At 42.5% G+C, this 21259-nt stretch overlaps 1 protein-coding gene across 1 annotated transcript in view; it reads left to right on the forward strand.

Annotated features, from left to right (window-relative positions):
• The window catches only part of grip2b (glutamate receptor interacting protein 2b), a 124715-nt gene that overhangs the window by 95446 nt on the left and 8010 nt on the right, over positions 1-21259 (forward strand). The window contains exons 10-18 of the mRNA XM_018746863.2: positions 4439-4576; positions 4891-5043; positions 6446-6632; positions 9949-10094; positions 11618-11698; positions 14494-14557; positions 16821-16966; positions 18740-18884; positions 20541-20680. Of these exons, the coding sequence (XP_018602379.1) occupies positions 4439-4576; positions 4891-5043; positions 6446-6632; positions 9949-10094; positions 11618-11698; positions 14494-14557; positions 16821-16966; positions 18740-18884; positions 20541-20680 (1200 nt within the window). The remainder of the gene's footprint in view (positions 1-4438; positions 4577-4890; positions 5044-6445; positions 6633-9948; positions 10095-11617; positions 11699-14493; positions 14558-16820; positions 16967-18739; positions 18885-20540; positions 20681-21259) is intronic.

Consider the following 21259-nt stretch of genomic DNA (forward strand, 5'->3'; position numbering starts at 1 on the left):
GTTTATTTGACGTAAATCAAAACGGCCTTACAAGCAAGATGCATTTATACTTGGACCTCAAGGTTGAAAAAGTGAGGCTGCAATTTCAAAAGTGCACCGTTTCGGAAAATACTTAATTTGCTTTATTTTACTCAAATTAAAATTAAAAAAATTACGAAATTTATTGATGCTCATTATTGATAAACCTGCTATAAAACATGCGCAAAGACCATACCGAAAAAACATAAGTGATGGAAGTATAACGGATAAGTGAGAAGCTGGTGATGTGAAGGATTTTTGTACAGCTGCATCCTTCTCAGGCTCATCTCAGGCTACAGTGCCATGATCAGATAGCATGCCGTCATACAGACGGGCTGGAAACAGGAGGTCAGGTAACGGACCCAAGTGCGGGTCGGCTTTATTTCAGGTCGAGTTCACTGAGATAGACGTTCTAGGCGCAGACGTCGGTAATCGGGCGAAGCGGGACTCGGTAATCAAGCGAACACGCGAGGGTCAGAAGCGAGGAGATCAGAACACGAAACAGGGACGAAGGCAAGGAGTAAACGCTGATCCTGCACAATCCACACAAGGAGGGGTTTGCAAGAATCTGCAGGTCACGGAGCTCTCTTTATACCGTGCCGGGTCAACAAGCTGCAGGTGCGCTCGCTTGGCTTGATCCTGGGGGCGTGACATACAAATAACGGCACACCCAGGAGCACACGCCCTACGGTCCACCTGGTGAGGTTTACCTCCATGCAACATCTACATGGTGTCTGAGAGAAATGTACGAGTGATTCTTGTTCAGTGTCTTTTCTGTCCCCTGTAAACAATTAAAGGACTCCTCATAAGCTGTAAATATGTCCACACCTCCTGGTATGATTAATACTTTATAAATGTTTGATGTTGCCTTAAAAAGTGAGCATTCTAATCTCCTTACGGGATTTAAGCTTTGAGCTGTCACATCAGTTTTTATAGCACACTTCAGTGTCATCGTTTCGGAAACTTTTCTCCCTCAATAAAGATAAGAGTTGCGTTTCCCAGAGAGCCGCACTAGATGAGCTTAGTATAAGCTGTGAGAAGTGAGGATTTACCGTTTTAAATGTGGTGGAGAGACGAGGTACTGTTCTCTCGTGTTTCTCCTCGCATTTTGGTTCTCATCTGCAACGATTTGAACAGCTAACCTGGTGGCTCAAGATTTCAGTGACAGTGGATTTTTTTTTTTTTTTTTTCTTCCACACCTGTCTACTTTTTGGAAAAACTACGAAAAAGTAAAGTGTCAAGTTGAGCAGGCAAAGATCATTCCAGCCTTCCTTAAGGCCGCTTAGTAGCGTTTAGGCTTAAAAGTGCAGATTAAATAAGAGGGGGTCCCCTCTGTTAGCATAATTACAGTTCCCCCCCAACTAAAATTTGAACTCCTCTTTGAACACTTGCCTTGTGAGCGCAGAGCTGGTGGGGAACACTAACCCGTCCGTTCCCCGAATTAAACATCGATATTGGTCACGCTCCGCTTTACATCACCTGTCTCCTTAAGGAGTGGCTGAAGAGGCTGGTGGAGGATGAGAGAAACACTTCAAAGTTCACGGCATGGTGTGAAACAGCATCTCTCGCTCTGCAAAGCCAGGCCAAGCTCTGCTCCGGTGTCTCGGATCTCCCATCGCTGCAAACTTAAGCAGCTGCACACAATGTACCAGAATGCATTTCTTTGACTATTTAGGCATCAGCGAGGCTGAGGCTGTAGGGGTCAGATGTCGATTGCGTTTATTAAATCACAACACTCTCCCGGTGCCACCTCAGGAGCACTTTTGTGTCACGTAGTGTCTACAGTCAGTTTTCGGAACGCGAAGCGAATAAGCGACTGGGAAATAGCGAGACCGTGTCGCTATAACGCGACACTACGTGATTATTTGCCCAACATGTCTACCTTTTTAGGCACTGAGTAAATCAGAATTGAACTTGGACTAACGCACCCGTGGAGGAGTACACACGACGAGCAGCTCTCCCACATTCATGTTTCGGAAGTGCAGATTGCGAGTTTCTCCTCGATTTTCCCGCTACCTTCACAAAATCTTTTTTCAATTTTTTGGTCTTTATTATTTTATTATCAGCAAGGTATCAAGAATGTGCCCAAGGAAGAGTATGGGCGATAAAATGTCGGGTGCTTTCCGTAGTATTTCTTTGCTTATCGTGTATTTAACACGTTTTTAAACTGTTGCTGACTTTTTAAGATTTTTATTAAAGTTGGTGGTCCTTTGGTTGTGAATTTGCTTACGTTCTGAGTGGTCTGCCCCAACCCTGGTTTTCCCATAAGCCTTGTGATTTTTATTACTTAGTTTTCCATGATGCAAGATTTTACAGGAACATATGTATCATGTTGTAGCAGAAACAATTTTAGTTAAGGACCCAGACTTCAAGGGCAGAATCTTAAAAAGAAGTTCTAGTTATTTAAACATATAGACAGCACAATGTTTTTACTGGAGGGGGGTGCGGTCCTGCTCTCTGGTGGGTCTGGGGTTCAAGTCCCGCTTGGGGTGCCTTGTGACGGGCTGGCGTCCCACCCTGGGTGAGTCCCCTCCCCCTCCAGTCCTCCAACCTGTGTTGCCGGGTTATGCTCCGGCTCGCTGCAGCCCTGCTTGGGACAAGCGGTTTCAGACAGTGTGTGTGTGTGTGTGTTTACTGGAGTAATTAAGGTTAATCCCAAAGAGGGGGATTAGAACAAGCAACTTTCAGCTTTCAGGGTGGTAGCCTCTGTCAGCTGCTCCTGGACCATGGGTTCTAACATGGGTTTGAATGTAGCTCTCTCTGTGTGGAGTTTGCATGAGTTTCCTTCAAGTGCCCTGGTTTCCTCACACAGTGCAAAACGTGTTTCAGGTGAACTGGAGACTATCCTTAGTGTGCCTGTGTTTGTGTTTAACTTCCCTGTTGAATAATAGGTAATTTAGTATGGCACATCTACCATTGCAATTCACCTTGGACTGAAGTCATTGGACAAATACTGAGAAAAACTGTATGCTGCTTTGGAGAAAAGTATTTGCTAAATGAATGAATGCATGTGTTGTGGTAAGATGGCTCTGCTCTATGGTACCCGTGAGCAAAGGAAAAAGGTAACCGCAACGCCATTGAAATACCCACCTAGACAAAGTGGGTTAAAATTCAAGTTAGTTGTGATTAAATAAACAAAATAATAGGAAAGATTTTTTGCATATAAAATTGGAGCTCTCTGATGGTCCCATCACTTCGCGGCTAGCAAGTACCATTGTTTTTCTTGAACATACCCCGGGGAGAAGCATTTCACATTCGCAGTTCGAGCCATGAGTGAATTAGACAGACTTTACCTTGCTCATAGTCTGCACGCCATTAAAGGGTGCCATTGGCAAGGAACACTTCATTAGCCAAGCAAAAATGAGTTCCCACATCACTTCACATGAGCATTTCTTTTTCAATCAGAGGTATTATTATTCTAATGTGATGAGAGAAAATGGCAACAAGGAGCCACAAAGAGATTCAGTTTAAGGCGAGATGTTTCACACTGGGATTATTAATGTGTGTGATTCCTTTTAAATACTATGGCCCTCAACTAAGCTAATTTGCAGTCCCACAATCTACTTATTGCTATGAATTACCTCAGTTTCTCAGTGTATGAGGCATGATATTCCATTTCAATAAAAACTTAATCAGGATTGGAGCTATTTCAATTTTAAGGCACAGCCACAGTACCTCTTGTTACTGTGTGCAGTTTAAAACCTAATGATGAGGGGTGATGTTGCTGTCTTAGCTCTGTTCTGAACAGCTTTCAAATACATCACTATAATTAGTCCATATTTTTATTAAATTTACGTTACATTTTTATTTTATTTCGGGAGCACTTTTCTCCTTAGTAACTTACAGCGTTAAGGTACCTGCAAGTATTTACCATTTTATCCATCTGGGTAATTTAACTGGAGCAATTAAGGCTTTAAGCAATTAAATACCTTGTTCAAGGGTACTGCAGCAGAAGGTGAGATTCTAACCACCATGCTATCAGTTGTCCCCCAATAATTAAATAATTAGAAACATATCTAATATGCAGTGAAATATACATGTTTTGATTAAGTTTGCAATCCATTATGATCCATAGAGCGTCTACACTTCATTTAGCTGCATCTGACCAAGGCAACGTTCATTAGTTTCATTAGGCTTCTGAAGACGCGAAATGCAAGCTACTTACTTTGATTTACCGATACGTACATCTGGGTCATTTTTACTCGACCAATTCAGGGTCAATACCTTGCCCAAGGGTACTAAAGCAGGAAAGGGACTCAAATGTGGGTCCTTCTGTGGGAATGCAATGACTCTACTATGCCATATGCTTCCCTAAGGCAGAAACATGAATCAAATGTAGACAAATTCAGCTAAAATACTGTAAAAGCAAAATATGCAAATGTATATGTATTTATAACACTGATTATTTCCTTCTTTCTAGTGAAAATACAAAAGAGTGACAATTCCCACTGCTGGGACCCATGCGTGAACTACTGCCACACCCAGCTCCCAGCTCACTGCAAGACCACCACATGGACCTCCTCGAGCAACCCACCCAGCAGCCAGGACTACTCCAAATGTCAGCAGCCTTTCCTTCTGTTTGCACGGCCGAGAATTTTTACCCTTCCATCAGCGTGCTGTGTTTTTCGCTCTGTCACTGTAGAGCAGGTAGAGCAGGGCTCAACTCAGTATGTAACACAAGTGTGTGTTTCCTTAAGATGCAGAAATAACAGGGCCATTCCAGGAGCTGTGTGGTCTATTTGAATTATAAGAAGCAGTCATGTTTATAAATCACACTGACCATAACATCAGAATGAGCATTTAGTCTGACCGCTGTGTTTACTTTAAGAGTGGAGTGTGGAAGTGGGGCACCGTGGCCTTCTCTTTCCACAGCTCTGGTGTCCACAAACTTCTCTCCTGGTTCCACCAACACTTCGGGATTCACCAGCCAGAACTCCAGCACGTTGCCCCGGCCTGTTCCCCCAATGAGCCCGAGGAACTCCATGCTGAAGAGGAGGCAGAGGAAGAAGGAGCACAAGAGCTCGCGTTAGTAGTCAACATTTGTCTAACACACACACACACACACACACACACACACACACACACACACACACACACCTTATTTCTCCATTTGATGTTCAAAATGGAATGTATGACACTTTATTCCATAGATCAGTATATTGCCAAGCATAACTAAAACATCCACTATAGGGTTGGTGCAGAGCGTACAAATAATTTTTTTACACATTTGTTAAAATCTAGTCCCATACAACAAAAAAGCAAATGATAATATATATTCGTTTTTCATATTGGTGGTCTTATTATTCAGTACAGTGGCCTTTTTTTCCAGGCTTGGCGCACATTTTACTTTCACACAAGGAATTTTTTTTCTGCCTTCTATGTCTCCTACTCTACAAAGCATGCAGATTAATTATGAAGCAAAGCCAACTATTGTATATACTTCCTACTTCCAGTCACACGGACAGTCTCAGCTGTTCAGGACCCTTGATTAAGGCAAATTTAATGTTGCACCAGAAATGTATCATCATTATTATTATTGTTGTTGTTTCCCCATTCATTCAGCAGGGTATTTTTACTAGAGCAGATCTGCATAAGTACCTTGCTCAAGATTACTACAGAAGGAGTAGAGATCAAGTATTTGTTAATGAAGTTCTCCAGCACCTCCACTGACAAAGTCTCCACATGATTTGTAGAGTGAAGGTCATTGGAAGTACACTTTATTTCTTTTTTATCATAAACATCCATGAGCAAAATTAACAAAATGTCTTCATCCAGGATATACGCTGCCTAACATGGTTCTCACTTTGTTTTCTCACTTGTAGTGTTTTTCCAGAATTATACAGCCTTGCCAGTCGTATTGCTTCTGTACAGAATGATGAGTGAAAATTACAAAACTCTAATCACAGTTTCCAGTAGTGTAAGGCTGGCTAGTGCAGTCATAACCAACAATGGAGGTGTTATACTTTTATTACTTTGTATGGTGTTTTTCATAAAAATGGGATATTTTGTTTCTCCCTAATACAGTTCTTGCCCTTCAGGTGTTATCATTATGCATAATATCTAGAGGAAAGATGCTAAGGTGTAAATATCTAGCTTAACAGTCTGTAAATGTTTTGCACTAATACACTAGACATGGATTTATTGGAATAATGATGGTAATTTTCATAATATTGCAGTTGTCTTTTGCTTGAAGCAATTATTGAGGCCATTATTAAGCTGCTTTGTCATAATTAGCACATCAAATTCTAACCTTTTAATTGGAAAATTAGAAGATGATTGTTTTTTCCATGCAGAACTTCAGCTGAGAACTGCATTCAAGACATGAGCTTCAACAACGTATAAACCATATAACAGTTTATGAATCTCTATAATTCTTGCATCTGTTACTTGTGTCCTATATCTTCTCACCACTTCTGCGCACCCGCAGTTTCACTGGCGTCGAGCACTGTGGGCCCAGGAGGTCAGATCGTGCACACAGAGACCAGCGAGATCACGCTAAGGGGCGACCCTCTCAACGGCTTCGGCGTTCAGCTGCAGGGAGGAATCTTCGCCACGGAGACCCTCTCTGCACCCCCGCTCATCCGCTTCATCGAGCCGGACAGCTCTGCCGAGAAGTAGGTGGCACCGTGTGACGCACGCTCACCTGGAGCTCCGCTCTCCCTCCACAGTGTGTCTGACACCTGGGCAGAACCGTGCCTCGTTTGCTGAGGCTATTTCACTGCTCATCACACAGTTGCTCAGTTGATTCTTTTGTGCATGTATCAGGCTGCCTGTACATGTACATCCAAGCTTTACACATTCAGACTACATCCTAATACACCGGAGCCCCTCAGGTTTCACTCACGAGTACGGCAGCAGTGCCTTTCCTGGAACCAGCAACCTTTCGGTCACGAGTCCAGTCCTTAACCGTTAGTTCATCACAAGGGAAATATTGCTCTAAAATTGCCCCCAGCTTGCAGGAGGTGGTCTTTTCGCAGCTGTGACAGGTCCCGATCCAACAGGGAAAGGCTGCAGGATGTTTACCTTCAACAGCGGTTGACCTCGCACCTAAAGCAGCGGTGACTCAGATGCCATGCGACACAGGAACTGAGTTCATCTGACTGTACTGAACGAACGTGTCATGTTTTTGTCCTTGCGGTTTGCCTCGCCACGCTTGACCTCTCTTGTGAAATGTGTGACCTAGGACACAAATTACGCTGCCTTCCGTTTACTGACTGCTAAACCGTTTTACGTTGTTTTAAGCAGGTATTGGGATTCAAAGGTTTATGTGGTCAGAAAGCAGCTCATAATCTGGTGCTCTGGTGAATAAGCAACACTGAAGATTACTTCGGCTTGGTATTTGTTGTTGTTGCAGTTCATTTATATAGCTGATATGAAGTCATTTCATATTCATTTGACAAGAAAAGCCTCATGGGTAGCTTTGCTTTCAGGCCACACATAACATTTCCAGTTGTTGCAGACATCAGTGAGAGTGAGTTTGCTAAAGACATGCTGAGATTTTCCCAAATCAGGCCATCTTTCCTCCAAATCGGTCCTCTTAAATTACAGGTGGTACAATGCACTGATCCTTCTTGAAACAACTAGGCTGTCAAGATCTTGAAATGAAAAAGTAATTTCCTACATAGCTGGCTTGAAGTCCTTCGCTAGTTAGTTTGGCTGCATGAGAATTGATGTTACCTGCTTATCTGGGTCGAGACTCAGCTGGGATGAAGACGGAAGAACTTACTCTTCTCAGCGATACCTAACGTTGGGATTTAACTTTGAACACACCGAGAGTTGAGACACGTCAATATCTTGTTTGCAAAAGTGTGCCTTCAGACTGCAGAGCTTATTACCATCTTTGCCTGCTCATTTAATTTCCCATTAGTGCAACATATCCAGGGTGTGAACTTCAGTCTCGGAGGACGTCGTCCTTGTCTACCTCTTCCGGTCTGGGAGACCTTGGTGAGGCAGCGAAGCACACGTTAAAAAGATATCACGGTCAAGTTATGCACTGGGGTTAGGAAGTGCGTTCTCTTCATTTCAGCACGCCGCATCGCTGTGAATTTAGCATTACCTTCCGTTTATTAGTTTCCATTTATGCAGGACATGCAGAACAGGTTTGTTCTAGAGCAGGAGCCTATTGATTTATACTGTGTGCAGGGAGCTGATAATTAGCAATCGGTCAGCGGGTGGCTAATGGAATCCAGAGTTCAGCACCCTCTGGCTGCACTCCGGGAGCCACGCGTCCATCACATGGTCAATTCTCCGCTCCAGCCACCCACCCGGCCGGTCCTGCCCCGAGGCTCCTCTGGTGAATCAGCTACTGAATGCCCCAAGCGAGGCAGCTGTTTGCCGGCGGATGACAGCAAGAAGGGAAAAGTGCCAAGACCGGACCTCTCAGTCACATTGTTTTAGTTCGAGAATCTGACATGGAATCGTTGCGAATGATTTAAATGTTTTTGCATGTGGACAAGACCTATAATCGCAGTGCATTGGCCATAGAGCGGTGCTCACTGAGTTATCAGTAATTTCAGCCTCCTTGTACTGCCATGTTGGTTATTCATCTATTCAAACAAGAGCGTCTCTTCAGCGAGTCTGTGAGTTGTTCGGTGAACTCCACCGATTAAATCCTATCTGTGCATCGCAGCTGTCGCCGAGTGTCCTGACCCCATTTCGGGCCTTCGGGCTCCTCCAGTAGATTCCATTTGCCACTATTATAGCTGCTCCTGTCCACTTATGTCTGAGTCAGCTATAGGTCCCAATTGCAGCGCGACACAAGTTCTCCTTTTCCTGCCGACTGTGCATTGAACTCACACTCAGTATAGCTTGCTACAGTACATCAGTGTAACTTTTGCATTTAATACTTACAGATAATAGAATTCATCGAAGTTTTCGCAAATGGGTGTAGCCTGGGTTCATGTTATTTAGAAAAATCCTTGAAGCCATGATTAGATGTTGGCTCATTGAGTTATGGTACTGCATGCTATTTTCACCATCAGTTATTAAAGCTACGAATAAAACTGAAAAATACAGTAACATCTGTGTGCTTGCATTAATCTTCAATTAACATGCAGAAAGTAATCTAATCATCATGGTGGGTTGCATACTTTACTTCATTAATTATGAGATGGAAGGCAAAGCTATGCTAACTCATGGATTTAATTGAAAATAGTGTCAGTATTCCTCTCACACTTCACACTTGTTCAGGGAGGTCTTCAGTAAAGGGCTGAAGGAGAGATTGAGGAGAGATGTCAATGGCATTGCATGCATAGTTATTAATTTTTCAGTTTCGTGAAATATTGGTAAAATTTACTTGTGTATTGCACAGAGTTACACCATATAAGATTTCATCTTGGGTGTAGCAGCATTTCTTTTGTACTGTTGTTTTTACAGTCCTGAAATTTAGAAAAATGACAGGTGGACAGCGGATGCCTTCTCGTTGTACCTTTGTTTTAAGCATTTCACAGGAGCTACTTCAATAGAATGTATGGTGTAGTAAATGCCTATACCACTTGGTAAGATTTCACACAGGGTCAGCATAGTGATGAGAACTGCCACCTTTTACATTTATTCTTTCCTCTAAAGCACCTTATAGTGTTAATTTACCTACAATTACCTCTCCATTTACACAGCTGGGTAGTTTTAGTAAAGCAATTGGTAGCTTGCTCACAGGTACTACAGCTAGAAGAAGGATTTGAACCTCTAACCTTGGTTCTAAAGGCAGAAGCTTTAACCACTATGCTACCAGCTACTCCCCTTTTTTTAACCCACAGGCTACAGGTTCGAATCCTACCACCTGCTGTAGTACCCTTGAGCAAAATGCTCCTGTGAAAGTTACCTGGCTGTATAAATGCATAAATAATTGTAAGGAGCTTAGCACTGTAAGTCACTTTGAAGAGTAGCGTCAACTAAATGAACAAATGTAAATGCTGAAACTTGTTTTGACAGGTGTGGGTTGCTCCAGGTGGGAGACAGACTGCTCTCCATAAACAGCATCCCCACGGAAGACGGAACACTGGAGGAGGCAAATCAGCTGCTGCGAGATGCTGCTTTAGCTAACAAGGTCACCCTGGAGATAGAGTTTGATGTAGCAGGTTGTGCATTTTATTTCCCTTTTCCTCTCTTCGTAAACAGTAAACATGAGAAAATTATATCTGTAATCACAATTCTCTACATTATCTTTTCTCTCACCAGGGTCACTTAAATATAGTGCTGCACTAAGGTCTTGATTCAGTTAAAAAAAAAAAGTGTGCGGTAAAGAATGGGACTCATGAGATCACTTTACGGGTGTTTCTCAAGTCAGAAGATTTTTTGGAAACCAGATTTATAGATTTCAGAAGTTGTACATGAATGATATAGAAGTGATTCACCTAGATCAAGTGCTTGTGCATCTGGCAGAGAGATAGGGCTTTAATTTGTTTAGAAATCTGATGGAGAACTGCTGGCACCAGAGGCTTGTCATGGAGCCAGCATACATTTTCACTTGCCAGTGAATTTTTTCGGTATGACAAATTCCCTCTAATGCTTATATTGAGATGTCAGAATTAAAAAAAAGAAAAAAAACTTCACTGTTTCCATGGTTGCTTTCATCAAAGCAACTTACAACCCAGACAAACAAAACTTCATTTCACCAGACAGAAAGATGTACATATCAAAGTACAGTCAGTTTGTCTGATGTCAATGTTTTTTTTTTTTTTTGAAAAAAAAAAAAGAAGCATATATTGCATAGGTAGATGTATAAAGTTTGCATGTTCTCCCTGTGTCTGCGTGGGTTTCCTCCTGCAGTCCAAAGACAGGCTATTCAGGTTCCCCCATGGTGTGTGAGTGACACAGGGAGTGTGTGTGTTCCACTGATGTATGGATGAGTGATCCAGTGTAAGTTGTGTATCTAGTAGTGTAAATCACCTTGGTGAATAAGATGTGTTGGCTAGTAACACTACATAGTATCCGTTGTAAGTCGCTTTGGAGAAAAGTGTCTGCTAAATGAATAAATGTAAAATGTAAATGTAAATAAAGAAGGGGTGCGGTGGCGCAGTGGGTTGAACCACAGTCCTGCTCTCCAGTCGGTCTGGGGTTCGAGTCCCGCTTGGGGTGCCTTGCAACGGACTGGCGTCCCGTCCTGGGTGTGTCCCCTCCCCCTCCGGCCTTACGCCCTGTGTTACCGGGTAGGCTCCGGTTCCCTGTGACCCCGTATGGGACAAGCGGTTCTGAAAATGTGTGTGTGTGTGTGTAAATAAAGAATTTGTGCAAATTTTAAAAACATGGGGTATTAGTGGTAACATTACATGAGCAGCAGCATCTAAAGTTATAGGAAATACAGAGGTATTTGTGACAAGTGGCATAGTGTAAGTTTATGGATTAGTGAAGTAACCCTTCTTGAATGTTGAGAAGGATTCAGCAGTTCTGAGTGAAGTAGGGAGATCATCCCACCACAGTGGAGCCAAAATGAAGAACTTTGGCACTTTTGATTTTTGGTATTTTAACTTGACTTGCATAATACAGAGATGATAGTCGAAGGGACACATTTATGTGTAGGATTTCAATGGTGTGTCATGTACAAAATCACCCATAATAATGTTAAGTAACACAATAATGTGTGAATGACCCCTTCCTCCAGAGTCCGTCGTCCCCAGCAGTGGTACGTTTCATGTGAAGCTGCCCAAGAAGCGAGGAGTGGAGCTGGGCATTACCATCAGCGGTAAGTGCAGATTTCCAAGGACCCAAATTCCACACTGCCTCTGTGCCTGGCTAACAGATTGATCTTCCCCTGAGTCACACCCCGTATCGTCAGTCTCCGTGACAGCGCAATGGTCTTCAGGAGCACTCAGTGAAGAGTCATTATAGAAGGGCGAATCTTAACCCTTGGGTTGTGTTTAGGACAACTTCTTAATGAAGCTCTCCTCTCAGTTTTGGACGCACCATTATAAAACAATTCCAAAGCATAGATGGTCACCTAATTTGCTCAACATACACAGGATCTGTTATACCCCATGTGCATATTACGACTGTACACAAGGACCCAGTCCAACCGACTTTACCGTGAGGCCACAGAGAAAGACATCTAGGATTGTCATCATACATCTCCATGACTCAAGACCAGGCAGTTTAATCTCCTCCCCAAACCACCACATCAACCAGAGAGTGCCAACAGAGGTATATCATTGACCTTGTCAAGTGGGCACCTCCCTTCATCAGTGTTTTGTCGAATTAAGCCCATTTGATGCTTTTCCTTCTTTGTTATAGTCTCACTCATTCGTGCCCTACGGCTGGCAACAGATGTAAAAAAAAAAAAAAAAAAAAAAAAAAAATAAGATTAAAACGTGTAAAATTCAATGAAACTGGTGATCATTAATTTTATGTGTTCAGATGAATAGTGTGGAGAATGTCAGATGAAAGAACACATATTTATGATAGATAAGTTTTAAATGTGTTCAGTTTGACCGCAACACAACCCGAGGGTTAAAACATTTATCAGCATCTGTCTGCTCCCATATATCAATCAAATTTCTATCATATTTTTGTGCACTGTTGGTTGCATTTTTGGACTGTGCAATTTTGCGACGGAGCAGAGGAATGATTGACGGAATTCTTCCCGGCCTTACAAACTATCGCATTCTCGTCGATTGACGTCATTAAGGTTTACTGAGAAAATTCTGAAGACTAAGTCCCCTTTAAGTGATATATGACCGCCCATCAGAATGAAGATCGTTTTGTGAGGTCATGGACTTTGTTACAAGGATGGATTTTGTGCATTGCTCCTTACTAAAAAATGCAGGCTAACTTTAAGCTGCTTGTCAGTCCTCTCCCCATGAAAAGCGGATCTCAACACCTATTCACTGTATTTTAGTCCGAGAGCAGGGAGTGCTCTGCTGAGATGCAGCCGCTGCTCTTTTTTATGCTTCTTTAACCTGCGCTCAAACTAATATAATGTGTCACCAGACGTTATTTCCACCTTCGGCCATTGTGAACACTAGCTGGCAGTTTTCCTTCAGGTTCCCTGGTTTCGTTGCCTCGACCACATTTAGCATAATTAACACGACGTAGCAGGTCTCCTGTAAGGAATTAAATGTCTCTTTTGTAAAAAATATTTGGATTAAAGTTAGATATTTTTAACTGTACTCAAGTACAAGTTTTCTTGCAAAGAACAGCTTTGCTCTTTGGACAACAAAGAGTTGCAGAATTGCTGAGAGAGAATTTCATCAACTTAATAATGCAAATACTGCATCAGGTTTCACATTAAACGGTACCTTACTTTGCACGTATCCTCATTAACAGGGAAAATAAAGAAATTACTGAGGGAATGCATTTTTTTTTTTTTCACAGTGAAAAGTGGAAAAACTCGAAAGCGCTGAAAGTTGAGTCGTCGTTGCAAATAAATAAAAAATTTGCAGATGTTTGAATCCCTTCCGAGCAAAGTTGTCGTGTGAGGCAGTGGTTGTCTCCGTTTACGGACGTGGTCCCGAAGCAGCTCCTACTAATAAAAAATACGCCTTTCGTCGTAGTGCCGTCTCCGTGACCTTGTGCTCACACATTCGACATTCAGCTGCTGATTCTCTCCAAGGAGGGTCTACTGCAGACCACCCAGCAGCGGTCATATTTACAATAAGTTCACTGCGCACGTCAATAATTCCCCCGTGGGGAAAGTATGAAGCCTTCGTAGCAGCGTTTGTGTAAAGTTGTTGAAAAGTGTGTTTATTTTAGGCCGTGCAGGGTTGGACCCTCTCTCTTTCCTTCCTGAACACAAGGTGAAAGGGGGAGGAATACAGATGAAAAGCTGATCAACCTAAATTAATCAAGAGGCTGTGTGTTATTCAGTCCATTCTCTGCGAAGGCGATGATAGCCGTTGCTATCGCTCTCATAAGTTTTGATACATTAAATCTATTGTCAAGGCATTAAATCCATTACTGAGTCTATTACCTGGTCAATGAGCGAGAGAGAGAAAAAAAATGGTTAAAGTTACTCTTCTATTCCATTTTGAAGCTCAGCAAAACTTTGATTGTTCTTTTTATTCCATCTGAATGTTTTATATTTACCTATTTTTCTTGTTTGCCATTGATACCATTTTTATTCCAAGCGCAATTTCTTTCTAGCCACTGTGTTGCAAGGTACACTTCATATTGACATGCTAATGTGGAGAGTTGTGGATATGCTTAAGGTTGTTCCTGTTGGGAACCGGAGGAACAGTATGTAGAATAACAGCCAGGAGCAGTAATAAGGCTTGAATAAGGCTGACGGTGCAAAAATATGACTTTTGTTCCTTCTTTAAGCAGACGCAGCGCAATAAATCTAACTGCGACCTTCTGAAACGTACATGATGTCTGCATTGCCGCTGATAGACAAACTGAAGGAATCCTGAAAGAATAGCACCAGGCAACCTCATATAGCCTGGAGGGATTAGGATCATTCGTTTTTAAGCTTGGTGAGCGTGTGTGTGAGGTGGCGGGGGGGGTGGGATTGGAAAATAATGTAATTTTCTTCTCTCTGCTCAACAGCAAGCAAGAAGCCTGGAGAGCCTCTGATCATCTCTGACATTAAGAAGGGGAGCGTAGCCCACCGGTATGTGATGTGTCATCAGTGCCCCCCCTCCCCAGCCCACCCACCCACGGAACACCCCCGAATCTCCCAGCATGCATCTGTCATCCTGCTCTCACTGCTGCCCGGGATCAGCTGCGGGAGCAATGTATAGTGGTCTCAGCTCTCAGCTCAGGACCTAACAGTGCCAAGATGGAAGGGATCATCCTTGCCCAGTCACGGCCTGTCAGATCGGAGATGTGCTTTATTAATTTCATTCAAATGGAGGCCACTTTAAGGTACACATTTAGAAGTGTTTCGGCCGAGAACGCAATAACATAGCCTGACATTTGTGATTAAAGATACAGCAGAGTGATCGCTTCTGCACGATAAAGAACAATTCAACAGCAAAGACCTGGGCAGCGTAGACGCAGATGTGGCCATTTAATATGCGTAATACGACACTGAAGAGTTATACGGCAGTGGTAGACGATAAAATGTCATGACATAATCAGTCTCTGCTCTGCGTGGAATCATGGGCTCAATAAATCAAGTCACGCGTCTGTGTCCTGCTCCAGGAGCAGCTGTAGCTCCTCAAGATTTTCAATTCAATTTAAATTGTTAATGGATGAGCAAGTCAAAAATACGTGGCCCCTATACCATGAATAGGACAGGAATGTATCAGAATCGTACTAAGTAATCCCTTCACAACAGAGCAAGGAAATGTGAAAAAGGGGAACTTCTAAATATTATCCTAAATTAAAGAGCGAAACAATACAGAGAGTAAATGATATAAATAAATGTTATAAAGGCTTTACTTAAGTGTCTTTTTAGAATTATCTAAAAAAACAAGCTGTAGTGAAATATAAATCAGTTGCAAATAACAGTTGTAACCCTAAGTATTAACAATAAGGACAGAACAAGTATTAGACTCTGCTGAAGGCAACTTCCGGGGTACGGTAATTGTATAATGGCAAAATTTGAGATTATGTAATTACAAAGTGACAAATTAGCATATATTTTAAATATTTCATTATTATATATATTTATGTTTTCCGAGGTGGTGGAATGCTGCAGCAAGGATTTACATGATTACTGGCTAATGCAGGTGGTATTTGCATTTTATACATATTCTAATTTCCGTAGTGGTCTAGTTAAAAGACATGGTTTCTTTTGATAAAATGTACATTAAAGCAGAAATGTTATATATTTGACTTTTTCCTAGCCTAGGAGTTGTTAATCAAACAGTTTTGAAGCATCTTCTGTCTGCGGTCTGGTGACGTAATTACTAGTGTGTCCACCAGGGAGAGACATCATACCCTTAGTTACCGCGTACTGCCAGCACGGTACGCCATCCGCCTGCTTATAATTACGGTAGTTTTTTTTTTCCGGTGTTCTCCATCAGTCTTCATAATTACACCTCTTTTCATGCGAATAAATGAGTCGAAAGGTGGGCCGTTTGCTGTTGCTCATTTCACCTTGTCTGTAATTCATACCTTGTTACTTCACAATCCTTTCCTTTGACGGTCTTAGAAGTGCAAACAGAATTTATTGAACAAAAGATGACAGCCGTTGACAGCGTGATCTGAAGAAAACAACATCTTAAACCGAGAAACCAGAGCACCCCCGACGCCACCCACTCGCATAGTAATCATCCGTGTTGTTTTACAAGGGTAGAGGCACCTGCGGTATCTCGGTCCATGACAACTGAGGTATCTAGATTTATCTTGAACACTTAAAATCCATTTAACTGATTTCAGCTGAAGAGTTTTAAGTGAGGGGGGCGCAGTGGGTTGGACCGGGTCCTGCTCTCCAGTGTGTCTGGGGTTTGAGTCCCACTTAGGGTGCCTTGCGACGGACTGGCGTCCTGTCCTGGGTGTGTCCCCTCCCCCTCTGGCCTTATGCCCTGTGTTACCGGGTTGGCTGTGACCCCTGTATAGGACAAGTGGTTCTGAAAGTGTGTGTGAGTTTTAAGTGTTGAACAGGCCTATTTAACTGGAGGGACTTTTATGTGTCTTTTCTCCAGGTGGGCAATGGAGAACCAGATTCAGACTTCTGTCCTTATTGTTTCTGAGCACTTAGATGTTCCAGGAGACCTGGAGAACTGGGTGGAACTGAACCTCCATGTCCGGAGATGACCAGCCTTTGCACAGAACTTATTTGATGGCAGTTTAATTAAGGAGGAGCTCTCATTTCGACCTTCAGTACACCTGAATCTGGCCACACAACTTTACGGGGGACATTAAAGGGAAAGCCTTTGTTTTGAGTGTCTCTTTTTCACCGTGTCTGTCGGCCCCTCTCTCTGTAGAACGGGCACTTTGGAGCCAGGAGACAAGCTGCTGGCCATCGACAATGTCCGCCTGGTTAACTGCTCAATAGAGGACGCCATGCAGCTCCTGCAGCAGAGCGAAGACCTGGTGAAACTCAAGATTCGCAAGGACGAGGACAACTCCGGTGAGACTGAAAAGGCAACAGCTCATGTGGACAGATTTCGCTCTCAGGCGCACCATCTAAGCGGCGTTCTTATTTCTACATTTCGAGTGGCCTTAGGAATTTGAAACAATGTGCTCTTCTGAGCTGAATATTGCTTTAAAGGAATTCATTCCAAAGTGCCTTCCATCATCATTAATAATGCATGCGCCAGGATGGGTGCAGAGAATGTTTGCATGTTTGATAGTCAGTGGAGAAATAAATAACTTGCCCGTTTTGTTTGTATTTTTTTCTTCAATTTCCCACTGAAAAGAAAGAAATATTTCACTGGAGGAGCAGAACATCCAAGAGTACCATGTATGCAGTGTACTGTCTTCCAGGGGTTAGTTCTATCTTTAAGGAAGAAAAAAAAAAAAAAACTTGTTAATTCCTGAAGGAAAAGTGGTAAAAGTTCATCCTTTCCTAAGTGGGAATAGATATAAAACAGACAAAAAATCTTTCAGTATCATAAGAATGAGCTTTACAGCATATGACATTAATAAAGACAAGAGACGCCGCAAAGTCCAAAACCGTGAAAATCATCTGGAAAGCTTTTATACTGAACAAAAAAAAAATTATTTTAAAGCATCAGAAAATGTCCTTAGAGAAAAACTAGCTGACCTCACCGAACTGAACTGGAAGCAAGCGATTCCTGTAATTGTATTGTAAACTGTTGTGTTGTAGCTGTCACAAAACTGGACTTTCCACTCTGGACTTCATTTGCGGCGGGACAACATCTATAAAAAAAACGGTCACATTCATTTGGCTTTTTCCCTCCTCGTCTTCTTGGAGGGTGCCGATGTCCACGAGTTGTTTTTCACCTGCGGTGAAGGCTTGGGCCGGCAGAAAGCGTTCCCTATCGTGACTAAAACACTGAGCCGTACCATACCGAGCATACGGTAAACTCTTTTTATACGACTTTTAACATTTTATCGCAGTGTAAACACAGCGTCTCCTCATGCAAATTACAGCAAAAGGTCAGTCCAAAGAAAAAGCACCCAAACTGAGATTTACGAAAGCCACTCTCACGTCAGCATCCGCATATTGGTTTTCTAATGCAACGGCAGGCCGCCATGTACTGTAAACTGTCCTCTAATTACGTTCCGATAATAATCTGGATTAGGATTACACAGATGTCTCTGTGAAGCAGCCACAAATCTTAAACAAATCTGTTTTCCAGAAGCAGCGCTTGAGGCAGAAGTGTGCTCATTAAAATCGTTTGTTTCAGATGCCTGTAAGCGAATGACATTTAAATATCCGTAGGGCAGAGGTGGCCGGTTGTGCCGTCCTCTCGGGGGGGGCGCGATGCGTCCCGTGCCCTCTTCAGCGGAGAAATCGCATCTCTGCACATTGATGCGCCGCTGCTTGAAGCTTCTCTATCAGCCTCCCTTTTCTCTTACCCTGCATCTATGCACATTCCATATAAACAGCCTTGGGATCTCTGCTGGCAGATCTGAAAGCCATTCTCTTCAGTCAGACTAGCAGATTACTCAACTCTTGGGCTTTGACAGTCTTTTTTCATTTGCTTTTGAAAAAGTGTATCCCTTGCTTTAAAAAAAAAAAAAAAAAAATCTCCTACATTCCCCTACATTTGTTGGATCTCCAGACAGGCATCACCGGTGACCTACTTACAAATTTGAGTCAACAAGCATGTTGTCAATTTTCCTGTTTATTGACACGTTCCAGCGGAATATTTGTATGCTGTCGCAATGGCCTTCTAAGAGTTTGTGCGTTGCTTACTGTCTCTGCATGCTGCAGATGAGCAGGAGACCTCTGGCTCCATCATCTACACCGTGGAGCTCAAGAGATACGGCGGACCCCTGGGGATCACCATCTCGGGCACAGAGGAGCCCTTTGACCCCATTGTTATCTCAGGCCTCACCAAAAGGGGTCTGGCAGAGAGGTGAGATATCAACCCCGCGCCATGTCTCCTTGTAATGCTGAGAGCTCAGCTCTCTTTTTCTAAGGTAGATGAGGACCTCTGCTGGTTTGGCTTCTACATCACATGTATGGATTGCTCTCCTGCTGCTTCCTACATTGAGTCCCTGAGACACCGCTGGCACAGCTTATGAAGACATCTCCCCTCCTTACAGCCTTCTCATTAATTGCAACTGCTTCACTTTTTTGCCTGATATCCAGTCATTTTGCTTCCATAACTGGCATTTTTTGTCCTGCACAATGGCTTTCCTCAGACACTTGTATTAGAAATTTTGGAACCGAGATACACACTTCAGTTTATAACAAAATCAACTATATGTACTTCCAATCACGTTGACAGTCTCAATGGACCATCTATTACAGTATATGTAAATTACAAATGAAACTGTAGTACTAATGCAAATACATGACTATAATTAGTCCATATCGCATTTATTTAGTTAACTCGTGCTTTTCTCCAAATTGACTTACAATGTTAAGCTACCTACAGCTATGTACCCATTTGCACTGTTGGTTCATTTTTACTGGAGTAAGTACCTTTTCTCAAGGGTCCTACTGCATGAGGATATTCAACCCCGGATTCTTTTATTGTAGTAGACTGTAATTATCTATAGTCTAGATATCTATGTCTTTTGATAGCGGCTACCTTGTTGTGGTGGTCAGGCTTGTGCACTGCCATGACCCAAAGGGCTGCACTGACCGGAGTAACACTCCTTTGGGTTCAACCTTGTCAGGAAGACCAATAGTTAGCAGTGAGACAAAGAGCAGTGAACCTCATACTGGGCAGCTGCAGTATGGGTCGGTGTCGACGGCAGAGGATCACGTTTCAGTAACAACGGCAAAAACACCAACATTAACCGTGTGAAAGAAAAGCCTGGCAATCTACTTCCGTACCCTGCCACGAAAACTCTATGGATAGTAATACTCAACTATCCATAAAGTCACCACAAGATGACACCAACTCGATGACACCTAACAACAACAGATATTTATATCTATCTATATCTAAGTGTTAACATGAATACCCTTACACTAGTGTAAATAAAGCCTTAATGTTACAATAAATAAATGTCATCTTGTGTTAATTTTCTCTTAATCATTGTTACCCAGCGCCTGTAGCAGTATAGTGTCAGTGTGGTTTGTAGAGTGAAAGACATGGGCAGTGATTTTGTGACCTTATTTATGTCATAAACATAAATGATCCAATTATCAAAATAACACCTTTGTATTTGTACCATATACACTGTATATAACATGATGTTGTAGCAAGACATCTGTCACAGATGACAAAGTTCAGATTTACCATTCATACAGTAAGATTTGGGAAAAAAATGAAAGGAACACTGTGAAATTCCCTATAACGTATTTCTATATTGAAAAATATGCAGTATGTCGTACTTAAGTTTAAATGTTTGAAATGATTGACAATTTTTTGCATGTGCATTGTTGTTCTGGGAAAACCAGCGTTTTTTTTTTTTTTTTTTGTATATTTATTTTTTTATTAATGGAATTTACATTTCACACTGGGAGCACTGAGCAGCCCCATTCTCCTAGTGCTCCAGAGCGTCGCTCTGCAGGATGCACTCATGCCGTTAGCGCTCATTTCCATTTCCCCTGACAGGACAGGGGCAATCCACGTCGGAGACCGCATCCTGGCCATCAACAACGTGAGTCTGAAGGGCAAGCCCTTGAGCGAGGCCATTCACCTGCTGCAGATGGCCGGGGAGACGGTCACGCTGAAGATCAAGAAGCAGGTTGACAGTAAGTGTGCGGATGCGAGCAGCGGCATCCTTACTGTGAGCACTCGTGGAACCATTCATAGTGCAGCATCCAGCCCCTGTTTTTTTACTTCCGTGAGCCTTCTTACTTGTACGTTAATCTTTCATCCGCTTTCGGTAGCTGACGCTCTTGTCTAGAACGACTGACATGAGCAGTCGTACAAGAATTCCACAAATTCACTTTTAATCTCTGAAAGTTGAACAAAGAGAGAGAAAACTTTTGCTTTAAAAAAAAAAAAAAAAAGACATCAGGAGGTGAGAATTTTGTGGAACAATCTGATGTAAGGCTCTGTAATACCCTCTGTTTCTGAGAATTTTTTCACCTGCAATTTGTGTCACCTGCAGTCAGTCTCATACCAAAGAGCCACAGAGCGAAAGGGGCTGTACTGTCAATTAACTGAGGAACACTATACAAAAGAAATGTAGCAGGTAGTACATGTTTCAAAGACAAAACCAGACTTTTGCATCAGTAATGTCAGTTTGTGTGTGATTTCGTGTTTTGCTTATCTTGTAGGGATATTTTTGAGATAAGAAAAAGAGAATATCCCATGAATCACACACA

Source organism: Scleropages formosus, chromosome 22, assembly GCF_900964775.1.
Source record: "Scleropages formosus chromosome 22, fSclFor1.1, whole genome shotgun sequence".
Classification (NCBI taxonomy): Eukaryota; Metazoa; Chordata; class Actinopteri; order Osteoglossiformes; family Osteoglossidae; genus Scleropages; species Scleropages formosus.